The 20,610-nt window shown below is 38.2% G+C and overlaps 1 protein-coding gene across 1 annotated transcript in view; it reads left to right on the top strand.

The window, feature by feature from the left end:
- Positions 1–20,610, top strand: part of TENM3 (teneurin transmembrane protein 3) — a 692,061-nt gene that overhangs the window by 638,218 nt on the left and 33,233 nt on the right. The window contains exons 22-27 of the mRNA XM_053975063.1: positions 2,901–3,168; positions 3,729–3,872; positions 7,555–7,804; positions 13,497–13,729; positions 14,354–14,508; positions 15,359–16,233. Of these exons, the coding sequence (XP_053831038.1) occupies positions 2,901–3,168; positions 3,729–3,872; positions 7,555–7,804; positions 13,497–13,729; positions 14,354–14,508; positions 15,359–16,233 (1,925 nt within the window). The remainder of the gene's footprint in view (positions 1–2,900; positions 3,169–3,728; positions 3,873–7,554; positions 7,805–13,496; positions 13,730–14,353; positions 14,509–15,358; positions 16,234–20,610) is intronic.

The following is a 20,610-nucleotide window of genomic DNA, read 5'->3' on the forward strand; positions in this document are numbered from 1 at the left end:
CACAGCAAAGCAGCAGGCGTTTCTCCCCCTAACTGAATTACTTATTCAGTGTTCTGAATACCATCAGAGCATGTCAGTTGAATGATATCATATTTTGGAGCAGGAAAGCATTCTAGAGCCTGGACAGCTTTAGTCCTGCTGGCCTTGAGAGACAAGGAGCCTTGCACAATTTCTGTGATTCAGACACCAGCCCAAACTTTGAGGACAACAAACCCTGTGAAAGTTGAGGTGACCCTTATCTCAGTCCCCTAAGTTAAATATTTCACAGCTGTCCTTAGGAGAAGCTTGATCATCAGTAAGTAAAATGTCAGCCATTAAAATTTGGTGCTTGGGCAATAACTCAGTCCCCTTAGGGTATCAGCCTTTCTGAAGGTAGTTTGATACTCAGTCTGGAAAAGGTGAGTTACAGACAGCTTGGTTGTGTTGGTGATTCCTGATGTGACTTTTATTCCCGGTGACTTTCCCGATTGCTTTACAATTGATGTGTTGTCATGGCTCCCGTAGGAGCTCTCTGCTGTGCCTGATGACTTACCTTCTTGGATGAACATGAAACTGTTTAATTCTCTTTGTAATGCTTGATTCTGGGAGAGAGATTGAGTTGCATAACCTTACCTATACATTTCTAAAGTTCTCTAGAAAATAAGTTACTACAGGGGATATTTTATGGAAAAAAAAGGAAGTTTTAAGTCAGATTTCCAGCAGGCATTTGAGGCTTCTGCAGAAACTAATAATAGGGGTTTAGGTTTTCTTTTAAACCTCGCTGAGAACTGCATGAGTGTCCTAGTTTCTAATTTGATAGTAATCCAAATACACAGTGGAATTTCTTGAAAATTGAAACTTCAAGGTGTCCTCTTTATTGCCTGTTATCTCAGCCAAGAGGACTGGAAGACCACCTAGGTGTTTAACACTGCTCTTCCACAGTTTCAGTTGTAAAAGAAGCAATGGTCATAACAGGAGACCACTGAAGTCCATTAAATTGTGTCCTATTACAAGCATATTATTTCTTTTTCTCCTCTTGCTTACAGAGACCTCCATCTGTTAGACTAGCTTTTATATGCAGTATATGAGAGTCCTGCTGGTGTCTTGAGGAGGAATTTGTCTTTTGTTCCTGGGTGGTTTGTGCTTTTCCTTCAAAGTCTCAGAAAAGGAATGTGCTCACAATCACTTAACTCTCTAGAGAGAGGAGGTTTTGTTCATGTAGAAAAGATTTGCCTGTTCTCTGGATTAGACAGTCTGTATATTGAGCTGAGGGAAAACAGACTAGATTTGCAGAGAATTGAGGCCACACTCACCTCCTTCAAGGTGACTACCTGTCATTTCTTTTCAGCCTGGTTCTTGGTGGGGAACAAAGAAATATTCAAAGAATAAGAACTAATAATTCAAAAATAATATTTTTATTTGTATTGTATCTTCCAATTCATACTTTATTTCCTACAGCTCTATTATAGTCTTACTGGCGAACAACAGTTCTATGTCTACATGTGTGAGATATAAATAATTATAATGCCAGACAATGAGTCAAAATAGTACTTCTGAAATGTTGTTCCTGTTATTGGGAAGGAAGTAGATATAATTAATTCTGTATAAACCTTTCTGTAGATCCAACAAAAATGCTAATATAGAGGATGGTGTAGCATGTGTTGTCCTTCTTGAGCATCAACCACATTACTTCACTCTATTCAACACAGTCAATTTTTTAGAAGCAGTGTCCAAGGATTTCTCTGGCATAGAGAGCTAGCAGCACTTGTTTAGTAGCCAGGTTTTGATCCCACTGAAGTCTTAAGCCTGGTATTTGTGACAGTGTTCTTCCTGAAGTCTGCTTTCCACTAATACTAAATACTGTTTGGTCTTCAGGACCAGGAGACAGAAAAGTAAAATAAACCTTTCTTAATTTACTTCCCAAGAGTGTTCCTGTAACACCGCTAAGGTTCTGGTCTCGTGCTTCAGCATCCTTTGAACTCTTCACTAAAGAAACATTACCTGTACAAGTGTGTCTAGATGCATTTTTCTTCTTCTTTTGTTTGTTTCAATAAGCTAAGATACCTGGTAGCTATTCACTCCAAGTGCTGGCTGCAGTGTATATTCTGACTGAGGCATAGAACAATATAGGCTGCTTTTATCCACATTACACAGAAACATTTCACATCCATCCATCACCCACAAAAGCTTCTCAGCTCGGAGGAAATGACAAGGTAGAGGAGGGGAGGAACCTTTTAAAAATAAAATTGACTCATTCCACCTCTCAGAAATGTGAAAGTGATAAGCTGATATCTGAGTACTGAATATTGATCAGAAAATATGGAAAAACTTCCCCTGAGGCATCCTACTTATCTGTCTTCAAAATAAATGGAAGAATGATCTAGTTTAAAGTATTTACAATCCACTGATAATGCAAATAATAAAATACCTGGGAGTTCTTCCTGCTTCTACAGGAGAAATTAGACATCCCAACTGAAATATCAGGCTCTGTTCTCTTTAGAGTCTCTACCGCCTTTATTAGACATGCCTTTATTAGTTGGGACATGGGTGACAGCACAATAAGGGGCAATTTTCACTTAGTTGAAATATGCTTTTTTGCCTCTTCAGGAGAAATCAGTTGGGAATGTTTTCTCATGCCTCCTTTGCCCCCATAAAAATAAAGGTGATCATTTTGAAATGCTTGAGCAGAAAGTAACAACTAAGCAGCTTCAGTATAATGAAGAATTTAGACTTGACTTTTTCGAAGAAGTGTGAAACATTGTTATTTATTTATGGGTTTTTTAACCATGAAGGCCAAATGCAGATGACATTTCCTAATGGATTGTCATGTAATATGTTAGGCAGCCTTTTATGATAGCTGCATTGTTTTGTTTAATTTCCAAATAATTTAAATACTGTATTTTTCTTTTAACGATGCACAGGTACTTCATGAAGAAACAACAATACCAGGGACTGATTTGAAGTTATCATACTTGAGCTCCAGGGCTGCAGGATATAAATCTGTACTGAAGATTACTATGACCCAATCTGTTATACCATTTAATTTAATGAAGGTTCATCTTATGGTGGCAGTGGTGGGAAGACTTTTCCAAAAATGGTTCCCTGCATCCCCAAATCTAGCATACACCTTCATTTGGGATAAAACTGATGCATACAATCAGAGGGTCTACGGATTATCTGAAGCTGTTGGTATGTGTTACAGAGGATTTTGCACTTCTAGTGTTGTTTTGAACATAGGGAAGCACACCTCAAATGCTTGTATCCACTAAGTAGGAAGTGTTTTGCAGAAAAAAATTACATCAGTGGATATTAAAAAGTATTGAAAAATAACCCTAATCTAAGCTTTGAATTATGAGAAAAAAATTTCCTTCAGGAGGAAAAAAAAAAAATTTTAATTTGCATGAAAAGTGACGTTTTTAACTTCTATTCCTTCCCATTAAGTAGCTCTCAGCCTAATAATAATGGTGTTTAGTCTGCACACTGTGTGTACTTTAAGTAAAGCACAATAGCAGTATGACTTACATCACAAAATGGATTTCCTCTATAACTGTCTTAATTCTCTTAATAACTAAAATATTTTAATAACCTAAGATTCTGGTTAGTATTTTCAACATGTCTAAGAAGCCATAGGAATTCTCATGTGTCCTAGGAGAGCAAAACAATGTGTGTAGTTTAAGGAAATCCCATTCTTTAAACTCTTCTTCAGAATGAGATCCTGTAATTAATGAGGACATGTGCTGTTATTTCAGTGTCTGTAGGTTACGAGTATGAGTCTTGCTTGGATCTGACTCTCTGGGAAAAGCGGACTGCCATTTTGCAGGGTTATGAACTAGATGCCTCCAACATGGGTGGTTGGACATTGGATAAGCATCATGTATTGGATGTTCAGAATGGTAAGGAGTTAATTTTCTTCTTGCTAGTTTTACTGCTCCACTGTCCTGCACTTCATGTCTCTCGTTCAAACTTTTTGCTATTTGCTCTATTACTTTTAAAAAAGGAAATTACAGAACATTTTACAAATGGTAGATGCTTTGTACTTCCTGGCTCCCCAGGGAAGTGGTCACATCACAAAGCCAGTCAGAGTTGACAGAAATTGTTAGGGCAATGTTCTCAGGGACACAACGAGATTCTTGGGGTTTGGGCCAGGAGTTGGACTCAGTAATCCTGTGGGTCCCTTCCACCTCAGGATATTCTTTGTTTCTATGATTTACATTGAATGTCACGCTTCTGCATCCTAAAAATACATATGCATGAATAAATTCATCAGTCTGTGTTGGATATGCTGTGGTGGGTTAACTCTGGCTGGACACCAAAACCACCCAGTCACTCCCCAGTTGCACAGGGGAGAGAAAACAGAATGAAAAGCTCATGTGTTGAGATAAGGACAGAGACAGATCTCTCAGCAGTCACTGTCATGGGCAAAACAGAACTGACTTGGGAAAATGAATATAATTCATTACCAGTCAAATCACAGTAGTGATAGTGACAAAGAAAACCAATCTTAAAAACAACTTGCCCAATCCTCCTAGGCTTAATTTTACTCCTGAATTCTCCACCTCCTCCCTGCCAGTGGTGCAGGGACACAGGGAATGGGGGCTGTGATCAGCTCATCATACCCTGTCTCTCTCGCTCCTTCCTCCTCAGGGGAAGGACTCCTCACACTCTTCCCTGCTCCAGCATGGGCTCCCTCCCACAGTAGACAGTCTCCAGGAACTTCTCCAGTGTGAGTCCTTCTCACAGGCTGCAGTTCTTCACAACTGCTCCAGTGTGGGTCTGCTCTGTAGGGTGCAGTATTTCAGGAACAGATGGCTCCAGTCCTGGAAGCAAAGCTGCTCCAGCACAGGCTCCTCTCTCCATGTGTCCAGAGGCCCTGCCAAGAGCCTGCTCCAGCATGAGCTTCCCACAGGATCACAGCCTCCTTTGGGCATCCCCTTGCTCTGCTGTGGACCCTCCAGGTGGATATGTGCTCCACCATGGGCGCCCATGCTCTGCAGGGGCACAGTTGCCTCACCATGGTCTTCTCCCATGGACTACAGGGGAATCTCAGCTCTGGTACCTGCAGCAGCTCCTCCCTCTCCTTCTGCAGACCTTGCTGTCTGCAGAGCTGTTGCTTGCTCATATTCTCACTCCTCTCTCAAGCTGCAATTTGCTGTTGCACAGTAACTTTGGCATCAAAATGTATTTGTTGAGCATGCTGCTCAGCAACTGTTTGCAGGGTGCCATGCTAAGGAAACCTCAGCTCAACACTTAACAGGAAGAAATTTGGAAAAACTTGGCTCGAAGCATGTAGGAAAGGTGAAGTAAACAGTCACATAGCTTAAAGTAGTAGTTGGTAGCACTTGGTTTTCATGCAAGAGAGGAGTCCAGAGTAATTATCAGGAGGATCGTCACTTCTGCAGTACCTGATGTCCTGTGAAGGACTCCCCATAGTAGACAAGCTTATTATGTGGAACACAGTAGTCAGAACCTAAAGCATTCCTTCTGCCTAGTAAGGAAACAAGGTAACCAAATCAAGGGAAAAGGTGTCATTGTACCTAATTTAAAATTTTTAAAAAACAAACAAAAAAAAAAAAAAAAAAAAAAAAAAAAAAAAAAAAACCACAAAAAAAAAACCAAAACAAACCAACAAAGCAACTGTGCAAATTATTGTGAAGTAATCCATCTAAAAATGTAAAGAGCTATAATTATATATATATATGTAAGATTGATTCTGTTCACTGGGTAAATGGATGATAGCATTAAATTATGTTGAAGAGTACATTTGACAAGTAATGACTTTTCAAAGTGTCATGTGTCTAATTGAATAAACCAAGTGGAGAGTTGTAATGACAAGGTGGATGAGAGGCATAAATCTATTCAGCAGAGAGTGCAGACAGTGTTTGCATGGAAATCCAAACTACTGCAGTAAATAGTCTAATGTACATCTTTTACTCTGTGATAATAGAGGAGAAATGTGAAGGACCAATTTTTCAAGGTAATGACAGAATAAATCAGGTGCAATAGTGCACTGTGCTGACTTACAGAATTCCTCTGATGAAAATTGTAGAACTCAGCTATTTCAGACAAAATTATAGTGCCATGATTGTCATAAATGATGTAATCATAGGAGAGGGGATTTCTTATACAGTTAATGCATTCTGGCTTTAACTATTCATGAAAAATACATTCTTCCTCTTTTGATTTAGATTACTTATCATTAGGTTCCCATAAACCATTTTCATTTTTTCCAATTTTATCATGTTTCCAATCTTATCATATTGGTTTTACATTTATAATCTCTTGCATTTTATAACATTGAAAGCAGTGAAGACACCTAAAACATTTAAAGAGGAAAGCAAAGTATTTTTTCTCATAGTTTTCAGTACAAATCATGCACTTTGGGAGTGAGGAGGGAAAGAGAAATTCATCTTAAATTTCTTCTAAACTTCTCAAAAGATTACTTTATCCCTCAGCTTCAAATTGCATGAAACTCTGGGCGTGCAATCAATAAAACCCAGATCTCTGTACAGTACAAAGTGACGTGTGGTTTACATGGATTATACCATGGAAAGACATATGGTGACTTACGAGTAGAACCGTAATAGCTGGCCATTTGTAGAGGACACCTTAATGGATTCATCATGAGATTGAACAATGAGGGTCCTGGCAACACTTTAACATACATTTTTTTTCCCCCACAAGACGGAATATTTAACATAAAGCATCCATTTTTCCTCTCAGATTTCCTACGTAGGCTATAAGGAAGAAAAATACTGCTGGCATATTGCTTTATCTTCACAAAATTATTGTTTCTTTCATGCCTCAAAGCAGAATTAAGTTTCAGAGGCAGGTTGGCCTGGCACCACATTTTTTTTGTTGTTTTGACATTTTTAATAACTGCCTATAACTGCAGATATGGTAAGAGGCAGACTTTGTTGCCAGAGGATCACTTTTGTTGTAAGCTGAGTAAAGAATCTTTTACAATGTAAAATTGAGGCAATCTACAACTTTTTGAAGTGGCTTTTTAATTAATATTTATAATTTGCAACAGTAATCCACTTCAGATTACATTCCACATGATACTCATAATTATGTTATACTAGGACTTTAGGAATACAATTTGCAAATATATTCGTTTTCATTTTTTATAAAGTACTTTAGAATTTCAGTCCTTTCTGGACTATTTCAAAACTGTAAAAATGTAGGAACTCTTATCTTCCTTCCATTAATATGCTTAACATTTCCTTCAGCATGACAATTTTTATAATTACAGAAATCATTAACATTTGAAAATAACAACTGAAAACATTTTGGGGTTTTAAGAGCTACATTATTTAGTGTTTCTACTAAATTTTGTGGACAAGATAATCTAATGTTTGCATGTTTATAACCTAAATATAACTACAGATATTTTAATAAAGTTGTTATCTGTAGTGAGGAAAATATGGTGGTGAAACAATAAAAATTCATTGAACTTACACTAACTAGCTAAAAGAATATTTACAATACTTTTGCATCATTTTATGTGTATACATTCACAGCTTTTATAAATGTTATTGGGTTTTGGTTTGGTTTTTTTCCTATATTATCTGACAGGAATCCTCTACAAAGGGAATGGTGAAAATCAATTTATATCTCAGCAACCTCCAGTTGTTAGTAGCATTATGGGCAACGGGAGACGACGCAGCATATCCTGTCCAAGCTGTAATGGTCAAGCTGATGGTAATAAATTACTGGCTCCGGTTGCCTTAGCCTGTGGGATAGATGGCAGTCTGTACGTGGGGGATTTCAACTACGTTCGGCGGATATTCCCATCTGGAAATGTAACTAGTGTTCTGGAGCTAAGGTATGTCATTTTCTCATCCTGAACTTTTGGAGTTATGGGTTACTGTGGCAAATTAAAGTGCTGAATAAATTTCTGACATTGTGTAAGTTTGAGTTTGCAAATGCTTTTGGGAGCAAAACAGAAGTTGAGTCAAAAGATTTTAAAAGTGTTTAAAACTGAAATGAAAACATTTTACCCTCATAAAGGTATTTTAACTATGCTTATCTAAATGTGAGAATTTAATCTACCCAAAGTAATAATTCAGCAGATTTTAAGAGTCAGTATATGTGATCAACGTAAGTGGACAATGGACAATCATTCAACACTTCACTGATGATAGATGTAAATGTTGCCTTCTTCTCTCTCGTCTTTTAACATCCTTTCTGAATGTTTGTCTAATAATGTTTTTCTGTTCTTTTTTACTTGCTCCCACCAAGAAATAAAGATTTTAGACATAGGTAAGCATTCCTTAAAGAAGATTTATATTTTTCTAACTGTTCTTCTTTCTTTTTTAACAAATGAATGCTTATAATGGGCAAGTCATTTCTGAGATGTATTACTAGAAAAGAGGAGTATTTTTCAAAAATAATGAGTTCATATGTTTTAGTTATGTCAACTGTCAGGCTGTATCGTTCTTTCTGATGAGTTCCTCTTTTCTCATCACTCTCTGTCCACAGTCAGGCTTCTTGTTATGCTTGTGTGTGCCCTCCTTTGCTGTTCCCTCATCTCTGCTCACTCCTTGCTGGCAGCTCTTTGCTGATCCTATCAAAACTCACTCATTAATCAGATACACCAAATATGATGAGAATGGCATATAAAAGTATCAAGGGAATTCATTTCATTAGCCTTTTGATGTTGAATCTTTTCAGGCTCTCATTTAACAGATTTGTTTCTTTAAAGGTGAGCTTCTTTTAATAATGGAAGTTGAAATAACAATAACACAACTCCAGGAGTTAAGTTTTTAAAATACACCGAGACTGACAAAATTGGTCATAGAAACAACAGTAATCAGAGGATTGTAGTACAGCATTCATCCATCCTGGCATCGCTACAATAATGGCAAGAACAGAAGAGTAGGTGGATGCTTAGAATTGCTTTGCCACAGCAGCTGGCGCTGATAAGGAAGAAAAAAACAAGAGTCGTGCTAAAATCTTGTTGCAGACATAAAACCCTGCAAACATTTGTGGCAGAACTCCTAAGTATACGTCTTAGCAGGCCCACTGGTACCTTTCTCTCCTTTTTGCTGCCAGTCATTTTCATTCCTTGTTTTTAAATAAATCCCAGAGTCATATCTCTGCTGTCCTTGTTTTTTAAATTCACTTTTCTTTGGACATACTTCTGTGTGAGGAAGGGTTTTATGTTTTCAAAAATATGTTTCAGATGTGTTAGGCAAAAGATTCCATGACTAAATAAGGTGTCTGCATCAGTGCTAATGATCAGAATTGGTTTTGTGGTTTTTTTCCCAGGGATGACTTGAAGGCAGTCTCTTCTGTTTGGTGGGTTTAGGGTTTCACTATTGCAATTGGTTTGTATGTGTTCCACCACTCTTAAAAGAATTATATCCCTTGTGGTATCACAAAGTTGTGATTACAGCTAGATAAGACATTGTCTTGGCAAATATATAGAATGTGGAATAATACTTAAAATGGGCATGTGGAATGTAGAAGAAGGGATTAAAGAGTGGATGCCTATTGAGGTTTATTTTGCTGTGATTTGGTAGTGCCACCCTCTCCTGCCTCTGGCAGAACTGTGGTCACAGACTCAACTGCAGTGTTTCAGAAACTGGATCCCTGCATGTAAGAAAAGTTGGTGAGGGAGAATACTGAAGCTTTTCTGTTTTATTCATACCTAAACATGCAGAAGCTCCAGGTAGCAAAATTGCAGTCATACCAAACAAATTAGTGTAACAGCATGGGCCCATATAGCAGCTGTGAAGTGGGGGTTCCTCCTGGGCAGAAGAAGACATAGAAGACTGTGGAGAACTGGCCCTGCAGGAGCAGTTGTGGATCCAGCAGGCAGGAGGTATGGAGCCCACTGTGCAGCCCAACACAATTTTATGAGTCTGAGTTTTCTCTCACATCATACAACATTTTCCCAGTGTCCACTCTCAGCCTTAGAGATTTGTTGATGAGAGACTTCCTAAGCCAAGAGTAGGATCTTTATCCTTAATATCCCCTGGCAGCTTTTTATTCTATTAATTTCTATTAATAAATAAAAGGCAGCTGCCTTTTATTTAAGATGTGTAAACTTTTAGGATCCACCATATCCTTTTGCCATGGACTCTCCAGCTAAGGACACACTGTGAGACCAAATACCTTCTTTTGGCTGCATGAATTCATACAGAGTCTTGTGAAATGCTGCAGAGGGAAGCACATCTGTCTGGCCTGTAACAGAAGAAGGGAGCAAATGTCCAGTTTCACTGGCAAGCCTTTCAGACTGCTAAGGAGATTTCTACTTAAACTGCAGTTTGGAAAAAAGCCCTCAACAGACCACTTTGCAAAAGATAATTGCTAGGTATTAGAAGAAAATGCACTAAAAAATGCATTCCCCAAGTAAAACTACTGAATGAGGCTAAATGCTAGTTCAGACCTCTTGTCTATTCAAGCATTCACCTTTCCTGGCCTATAAACACAGTACTTCAGCACAGTGTGATGTGTCTCCTACCTCAAGAAGCCTGTACTCTATTTTATAGAGAGAGAATGCAGATCAAATTTCTCTTCTCATGTACCAATGACCTCACATTTTTTCAATCTCAAAGCTGAAATGATGTCTTTATACACACTGCTGCCTGTGGGTGATTAATGCTGATAGACATTCATGGAAGAAGTCATTTCTAGAAGGACTTTGAAGACAGGGAGGTCTTTTTTTTTTTTGTAGGCTATGGCACTATCCCAAAACTATACAGAGCCAGAAAAAAAAGTCTAACAAAACATAAAAACAGCTTTGAGGGGATATATGGTTTAGAGGGCACATAGTGAAGGCAAGAGAGACAGGGACTGAAACAGGAGGAGTATTTTCAAAAAATTTGTATGTGGAGAATAGTCCAGGTGATCTGACAGCTGAAGAATTAAAAGATCTGCCTAAGCAAGATAAAAGCAAAGGGAAATAGATCATTACAGCTCTGTGCATGTGTGTGCACCCTTTCAGTTCAAAGCACTTACGATTATTCAGCATAGACAGAACAAGTTGATTTTTAGACATTCGCTGTCTTTACAGGAGCCAGTGTGGGTATATAACTCCATGTTTTGCAGGCTACTGAAAGTGATTAGGCAGTACTGAATGAGTCAGTAAGTCATGGGCTGAGGATTTCACTTCTTTGCATTTGTTGTTATTGGTAGAAGGCAGAAGCTTAATTTCATTTCAGGGTACAATGAAATTGCATAAACTCTGCAGCTTATCAGCTGCTGGCTGCTTATTCCTGTACTATTTTTGAGATCTGCATAGTGCTCATGGATGTTTTTTGGCTAGAAAACAAATGTAGTTTTCACTTGACAGTTATTCAGTTCCTCAAATTGTGCCTTTCTCCCATAAATTAATGGGGGTTTCTTTTGGCTAAAGCCTTCTTGGCTGTTCAACCTTCACCTGAAGAGAAATGTTGAGGTTAAGCCTGTTGTATCAGCTCAGAAAGGAGCTGTCAGAGATCTACATATGGCAAGTTGGAGAGTTTCTATTGATTCAGTTGTAATATCCTATGCACTTCAACACTTTAATAAAATAAGAAAATACATTTAAATTATCAGATGTATTTTTTTGGTTTGATGAGGATACGGTACTTACCGTGAGAACTCATCCCCTGATTTCTTTTTTGCTGAAATTAATTAGAATGTACATCTTCATATTTATGAAGGAAAGAGCTTTAAAATTTCTTTTTGGAAATAAATAATTGTGTTAGGCATAAATTACTTAGTTTTTGATTTGATGGCTTCTTATTCCAATGGCTGAAAAATATGATTGAGGCAGTGTTAGATGGGTTGAAGATAGGTACTTTAATTTAGATTTCAGTAGTGTAAGAAAGAACTTTATTTTAAATTACATTGAAATAAAATTTAATTGCACATTTCACATCTTGCAATGTGTTTATATTCGAAGTGTTTGCAAAGTTTCTTAAAGACCAAAGTAATCATGTAAATGGGTATAATTTAATTTGCAGTCTATGGAGGTATAAATAATTCGTACACTACATAGTGATCATATTAAATGATCACTGCATAAATTAAGGTTTTGAAAATACCTTCCAACTATTTAGCACATTGGCAATAATAGATTTGTAACAGACAGAAATTTAAAGTAAGCCTACATTTGATTGTTTTCAGACATGCTGTACAACACTCAGTGCAATAGCAGAGCTTTTAAAGAGGTGCTAATCACTGTGTATTTGATTTCATTAGTCTGTTTCGCTTGGTTCACTTCGTTCTGAACCAACATGTTAAAAGTCTTAAAACCAAATAAAATCCTATTTATGCAACAAATTTTTTTTCTGTGTTTTTGTAATTGGATGGCTATAAAAATCTGTCCCTGCTAAAAGACATCATTTGTTCACAAGTTGTTCCTGTTGGTCTCTGTTGCATTTTCCAAGTGGCAGTACATAAAAATGTGTTACATTAGCACAGTTACGTATTTACAAAACGTGAAGTGTAGCATTCTGTGAACAGATGTTTGGCTACCACCAGGCTGGTAGATCTGTTTAAGCAGCGCTTTTGCAAACATCAGAAGTGACTGTTCTGACACTCTGCTTCAATCCATGAGGGGAGCATCTGAAATTACCTCATGTATTTACATGACCTTATTTCAGCTCTTCATGTCATAAATTAGGTCAGGAATCCCAACTGCAGTGGGTTAAGTTTCTACATCATAATCTCTCCACACAAAAGGTAATCTCCAGGGTTGTTTTTCACCAGCAGGGAAGAAAAGACAGTAATTCTCAATTATGTGGCACCAGTGGAGAGGCAAAATGTACGGTTCTGGGAAAATGGTTAGCAATATATATTTTCACTGTAATGAAGACTGTGCTGGCATAGTTAGTGGTTTTCTGCCAATGTGTACAGTTATTTGAAATATGACTCTGACTTAAGAAAAATGGAAAAGCTCTGCTTGGTCTCTGGTGGAAGAGATGACATTTCCTAATGTGTCAAATCATGCATATCATGCATTTGAAAGCAGTAGATTAAAAAATACTTATGAATGATGTCTTATCTCTTGCCTGTGAACTCATCATTCAAACTCTGTCTTATCTGTTTATGAATTACATAAACCATGAACCCCAGCAGCCTTGTGTAAATTATAATAAAACAGATAGGATAATACCAACAAAGTGTAAGTGAGGCCTGGGATCCTGCTGCAAAATTTGGGACTAGATCAAGGTTCCCAAAACTCTCAGAAGGTTTTAAACTCCAATATTTTGATTTGGCCTATTAGAGTGACATTTGCAGTCACTAATGAGAGAGCCTGAACTGGCCTGAGAGCATCGAAGACAATGGGGACCTTCTTTCCCCAGAGGATTAATCTAGATGGGGCTGCCTGTGACACAGATGAGAAATGTAGACCAAAACAATTTTGGGGCCATGACCTGTGCTGCCTCTGCATGGAGCATCACCGTTGACTTTAACTCTGTCTGCGTTACTGCACACTGCATAGGAACTAAACCATTTTCTCCTTGATCCAATGTTAGGTGCAGTTAACTACAGCATATGCAATGTGTTATTCCATTTTGCAGCAACAACCCAGCTCACAGATACTACCTCGCAACTGACCCTGTGACGGGAGATTTGTACGTTTCTGACACGAACACGCGCAGGATTTATCGGCCCAAATCGCTCACTGGTGCAAAAGACCTGACCAAAAATGTTGAGGTTATAGGAGGAACAGGGGAGCAGTGCCTGCCATTCGATGAGGCAAGGTGTGGTGATGGAGGCAAAGCAGTGGAGGCAACTCTCATGAGCCCTAAAGGTAAAAAGAGTTCTCCCTCTGTAACATTCAAAATAATACAGAAGTTCAGAGCTGGGGGCATGATCATGTTTAATTACTGAATTCAATAGTTGGCTCAAAAATTGGGGATTTGAGTGATTTTTTACAAGTAGAAAGTCTATAGAGGAAGAGAGCTACAGGGGACTGATTTTTTTAAAATCAATTAGGGTTGATTTTTTAGGAAGTATTTGGCTTGAGTGATTATTGAGCATTTTTAAACACTCAATAAGAGCATTTAGATTATGTGTTTGGCAGGCAGCAGTGAATATCTAAAATGAGCATTGCTTTTGGTTCCATTTATCCCATGTTTAAAGTTAACTTAAAAGCTAGTCCCTTCCCAACACACAAAAGCAAATGAACAGCAAATGCAATCAACTGTAGTAGATTTCATGCTGAATATTGGTTTGTCATGCAAAACGCATTAACGAGCTGTATTACTACCTACTGCCTGAGACCAGATTTTCTGCCTACAATTTCCACTAGATAGATGCTACCTATACCCTTAGTTTTGGATAATATATTCACTGGTAGTACAAAAAATAAAAAAAACAAAACAAACAAACAAACAAAAAAAAAACCAACTAATTTTTATTTGCTTCACTGAAGGAATAGCAATAGACAAGAATGGGTTAATCTACTTTGTTGATGGGACCATGATCAGAAAAGTGGATCAGAATGGAATAATATCGACTTTGCTTGGCTCCAATGACCTTACCTCAGCACGACCTCTAACCTGTGATACCAGCATGCACATCAGCCAGGTACTTTTCAGTTGCTGCTTATTTAGAAAGCTGAGCTGGGGATAGAAACTGAAATCCAGCTTTCACACCCCTTAAAATAAAACTGGGTGGAGTATGATGGATATTTAACGGCAGGTTTGGGGGATAAAGCAACCTGTTCCACAGGCATGAATTGCACTGTATTCTCTTAGCTATAAACACTGCTGTATTCAATTTTTCTGCCCATAAAGTTCAGTTTGGTTTAGAACAGCAGAACTATCAGCAGGAAACCTTAAGCCTGGTAGTAAATATTGGGAGAATGGCATATCTGTTAGAACTATCTTGGCATGTTGGTTTTCTGAATTGCTGACATCCTTAGCCTACTAGAGTGAATGAAAGGATTTACACAAAATCCCTGTATTTTCCTATTTGTCTTAAAAACTTGTGTAGGTAAGAAGGGACATGTCAGTAGCGGTATGTTCCAAAAATGGAGTACAGTGTTTCACAGTCTGGAAGGTAGTATGTTTTTTTTGGTACTACAAGAATAAAAGATGAATACTGTTGACAAGTATTTAGACATTGATATCTGCCTCTCTAGTTATTTATGCATTTGTGATACAGAAAAGTATTGCATTTATTGTAGGGGAAACTCAGCCTGTATTATAGTTTCAATGCAACTGGCTTTCTTTTCAATAAAATGGATGCCCGAATATTGTGCCCCTTGCCTCCCTGAAAAGCTTTAGTTCGCTGCATGTATTCATGCAAGTTCTTCAGTCATGATTGCTTACAGCAGATAGAAAATATCTTTACATCAGTGTCTAAAAGTGAAGGTTAATTAATTCATTTAATTTGCACTGGTTGACTGTTTAACAAAACACTTCTATTTGTTTAGGTTCGTCTGGAATGGCCTACAGATTTAGCTATCAACCCAATGGATAACTCCATTTATGTTTTGGATAACAACGTGGTTCTGCAGATCACTGAAAACCGTCAGGTTCGCATTGCTGCGGGGAGGCCGATGCACTGCCAGGTGCCTGGGGTGGAGTACACGGTGGGCAAACACGCTGTCCAGACCACGCTGGAGTCTGCCACTGCCATCGCCGTGTCCTACAGCGGGGTGCTTTACATTACAGAAACAGATGAAAAAAAGATAAATAGGATAAGACAGGTCACAACTGATGGAGAGATCTCTTTAGTTGCTGGAATACCCTCAGAGTGTGATTGCAAAAATGATGTTAACTGTGACTGTTACCAGAATGGAGATGGCTATGCTAAAGATGCCAAACTTAATGCCCCTTCCTCCTTAGCTGTCTCTCCAGATGGCACCCTGTATATTGCTGACCTGGGAAACATTAGGATACGGGCTGTGTCAAAGAACAAACCCTTAATGAATTCAATGAACTTCTATGAAGTTGCTTCTCCAACTGACCAAGAGCTGTATATCTTTGATGTCAATGGTACTCATCAGTACACTGTGAGTTTAGTCACCGGAGACTACCTGTACAATTTCAGCTACAGTAATGACAATGATATTACCGCGGTGACGGACAGCAATGGGAATACTCTTCGGATCAGGCGGGATCCCAACCGAATGCCAGTAAGAGTGGTCTCTCCTGATAACCAAGTCATCTGGCTGACCATAGGCACCAATGGATGTTTGAAAAGCATGACTGCACAAGGGCAGGAGCTGGTCTTATTTACCTACCATGGCAACAGTGGACTTCTGGCAACTAAAAGCGATGAGACTGGATGGACCACTTTTTTTGAGTAAGTACATAAAATAAAGATAGATGGCTTATAGTTTTATTGAGTTCTATAGGACCATTTGAAATATTTCTGGGTAAAGTAACTGTAAAGTTGACCCTTGATAACAAAAAGCACAGAAGGATACTTTTGATTTCCCATGCTGTCTTCCTCTGTCTTACTTGTCTGACTTCTTCTGAACATTGAGTCTGAATAATTTTGAATTCATTATTTTGAACTTCAGTTTTATATATTGAAATAATAGTGAGACAACATTTCACTCTTGTCAAGAAATTTGTAACTCAGACAACCATGGGTTTGTAGATTTGCATCAAAAACTAGATTTTCATCCCACTTGCTCATTAGATTGACATTCTTCTGCTGCAAATACTGACAAGAAATTTGTCTTCGCTGCTCTATTTTTTTTTTTAAGCAAACGCATTTCTGCGTGGTCTTTCGCCCAAAAATAACATCTGGGTGGGTAGTAAAAAGTTGTGTTTCACTGAGTGGCAAGTACACAGGAAGGATCTCCTGGACAGCACAGCAGGCTTTCACACAGGTGGACCCAGTTGGAGGAAGCTGAGAAAAGAAGTATGGGCCATGGGGGAACTGTCATTCCTGTAGGAATAAACTGAAAACACAGAAACCACCAGCACCATGTCATGTACAGGTGCAAGCACAACAGCAAGAGGTATTACTGGAACAGTAGGACTTGTAATTTTACCAACCTCAGAAAAAAATCTTTTAAGTGAATTGCTTTAGCCTGTGTTACACTCATTAAGTCATCAATGCCTGTTCATAACAGACAGATTAGCAAAGCGTTTTACAGAATCCTCAATTATATTGACTAAGAAAGATCATGACAATTTATAGATAAACTAGTAGAACCAGAGAATTCACATACAGGCTTTATTGGCAACTTCATCTCCAAATGATCTGAACTGCCAACTGGTATGCTAAAACAAAACATAACAAAAATGCAGCTTAAACCAAAAACCATTATTTCAAAAAAGGTCAATGAAGAATTAACAGAGATTTTTTTCAGTTATCTCTGCCAGCTGGAAAAATATGTGTATTTTTAACTCACATGAAAGACATGATGAGGTTGGGTAAGAAGGTATGTATGAAGGAGTGGAAGATATAGTGTTAGTGTGATAAGTAAAACGGTTAAGAGGCCTCTAGTTGAACTATTCAGGATTACAAAGGGCATCATGAAAATTCAGTAAGTCCCTCTTCTTTTTATTTCCCCCTCTTCTTTTCTTGTATCTTTATGATGAAATGCAGTAGCAACTGCTGCCAAGGTCACGGCTTAAAAAAAACCTTTCAATTCAACACACATGATAAAGAAAATAAAGTGCCAGTGTCAGGCAGTGGCAGCAAAGCCAAACGTCTGTGTTCTGAGATAACTTCATATTTCTGTCAGTGTACATTTGGCTGAGGCAGTGTGCAGGAGGACTCTGAGCACCTGTATCTACTTTCCAGCTTTTACAGATGCCCATCAGAGACACAAGAGCAGCAGGTGCTGCTTCACTGCATATTGTGTCCTGAAGTGGAGACAGGGCTAGAAATGCTGATCCCTGACAAAGACAGCAGGTGGAATGCTACTGCTGCCAGTTTTAAGGTATTCTTGCAATAATCTGTAAATTGGCAGGGCTTTGGTAGTGGGCACCTTCCCAAAGCATTAGCACACATCTGTAATATTTAATTGTGCTTTGGTGCATCCGCTGTGTATCTTTTTAGGTCCTGCCAAGAGGACACAGAAGCACAGCAAGGGTACGCAGAGGAATGAGAAAGTGTTTGATTGGGAGGGCAAGTGTTCTCCTTCTCTTTAGTTAGCCCTGTCCTGTATGCTGACAGACCAAAGCACAGCTTTAGGTGTGCTGGGAATAGCCATCCATTTCCACAGAGAGTAAAGTCAGTGTTGAGCTGTGACAGACACAGCCACTTGTTTCCAATAGGCAAGTTAGGCAAGACAGTCAGTTTGGAGGCCATTTAAGTCCCGTACAGAAATTAAGGCATCTGCTGGGTACAGCAGGCACTTTAAATCATGCTGGTATTCATACTGGCTAATTGAGGACCTAGAGTTTTAATCAGGGCAGTAATTTCTCATCATGTTGGCTGTAGTTTCTGTGTAGCCTACTGTGGTGTCCTGCAGTAGCTGGTGACTTCTGAATGTATCTTAATGGCATCTGCGTGATGGCAAAAAAATTGGATATTATATTCACTATTCAGTGGGTGATAGGCCTGTAGTCATCATAGGAAGAATCTGGGGTACTGTGTGTCATGAAGTACAGGGCTATTTCCAGAGTCTGCAAATAGCTGTCTTTCACACCTGATCTGCTTTCATGCAGACTTTCTGGTCTGAGTTAGGTTATGTCCAGCTGACTTACAGAGAGCCCAAAGGGCAGGCTATTCCCCTCAGTAACTATTAGTATTATTTCCAAGCTGCTGTTTATGCACTTCCTAAACAATTACCTCCAACCAATGTCTCGTTAGAATTCCCAAGCTGAAGTAATTATAGAAAAAGCTAGGCAATTTCACTCTTCCCAAATTTGCAAGTGTATGAGGCTTTTGCAGAAGCAAAGATATTTATCTCCTCCCTGTAGCCATGGTGAAGTAATAATCTGTTTAATTGCAACAAGGAAGATTCAGATCAGACATTTGGAGGAACTTCACGGTGAAGATTTTGGAGCCCTGGAGCAGACAACAATGATAGTGACCCCTTGCCCTTCATAGACCGTCTTTAAAAACAGATCAGACATCTTTCAGGACCAATGCAGGAAGAACAGATCCTGCCCTGGGGTAGAGGTTGGACTGCATGACCTCTCAAGGTCCCTTCCAGTAATGTTTTCTGTGATGCTCTGTAAAAGTTAAAACCAAAAATAAAAAATTGTACTGATTATGTAAAGCCACAGGGAATAAGGGGCAGGAGGAAAGCACTGTGTTATTTTTCTTGCCAAAACAGCATTCTTAAAAACATCCATCAGTCATCATAGCTGCTTGCTTCTTTTGAACATAAAATCCCCGTGCACCAAATCTATGTATATTTCCCTTTTGAAGGAAAAAATAATTGTGAACACAACTCGTTTGCCATTGTTTTATTACAAGATAAAGTATTATTGTGACTTTTTGGTGCTCATGATTTGTAACATTAAATCTGACAACGCTGGACTTCGAGAGGTTTTTGCTACTATTGCCAAAAGAGGTGGAGACCGTGAATTATCACAGAAGAGTTTGTGTGAGGGTGCATGATGTCCAAGGGTGTATCTCTCTCAGCTTCTGCATATTCATGTTTGTGGGTAGTATGGGCTAAAACATTACCAGGTGAAATGTTTTCTGTTGAAAAAAATGAAGCCATGCTAAAATAGAAAGGTGTCCCTCAAATATCAATTGGGGAATAAGAAATTCTGAGAAGAAGTCACTCTGGCTTCATAGCATAATATTTCAACCTTATTGCTGAATGCATTTTCTTTTAATATCACAGTTTGTTTATGTATTTCATTTACTGTATTACTCAAAATCTCAAAATATTTTGAGAAAAGGATAGAATTTATATTCTGTGATGAATCCAGACTTTCTTCCCACTCACAGTTAAAAATGTTCAACTGTTTGAATGTCCAATGGACCAGAAATGCCTTTTGTCAACTAGTTTTGAGTATAGCTGGGATTTTTCACCTTTTGATTGTCACACATCTGTTGAAGTTGCTGAAGGAAAAATACTGTGCCTTTAGTAATAAAAAGTTCAACCTTAGGAGCAACTCAGGATTAGCTTTGTTAACTATTCTCCCGTGCAAGTCTGGTTGTATAAGTGGAGCATGGATCCAAATAACTTATTTCAGCTGAGTTCTCAGTGGTTTGAAAGCAGGTTTATGAAAATGATTCAGTCTTTCTTTTTTCCTTTTCAGAACTTTTCAGTACAAAGGGGAAATATTTGCAAAAACATTGCATCCCAAAAATTGGCAATCACTGCTCTGGCACATACTAAAGCATTTGGTCTTGTTTCTTTTCATGGCTTTCTTCCACAGTTTAAATCACACTAATATCAGATCCAGAAGAAATTTACTTTTTTATTCATTTTAGCCTGGACACTAATTGATCTGTATTTTATTTTATTTAGTCTCTTCTTTCCCTGAAGAAGGGAAGGACTGACACACAAGAAATATTTTTTTACATTCTTTTTTGTTTTTACAGTGAAATTGTAAGTACTAGCTTGAATTACTTAGGATATAATATCATATGTTTTCTTTGTTTACAGACTTGGGGGATTTTTAATATCTTTATGGCAAAATGGACTTGTACATTTCTATTTTACTAAAGGTTATAGTGTACTGATCAAAATTGACACTTTTTATTTCAGGAATTAGTACTTTTTTTAAAGCACTGTTGCTCAAATTCATAGCA

Source organism: Vidua macroura, chromosome 4 (assembly GCF_024509145.1).
Source record: "Vidua macroura isolate BioBank_ID:100142 chromosome 4, ASM2450914v1, whole genome shotgun sequence".
Lineage (NCBI taxonomy): Eukaryota > Metazoa > Chordata > Aves > Passeriformes > Viduidae > Vidua > Vidua macroura.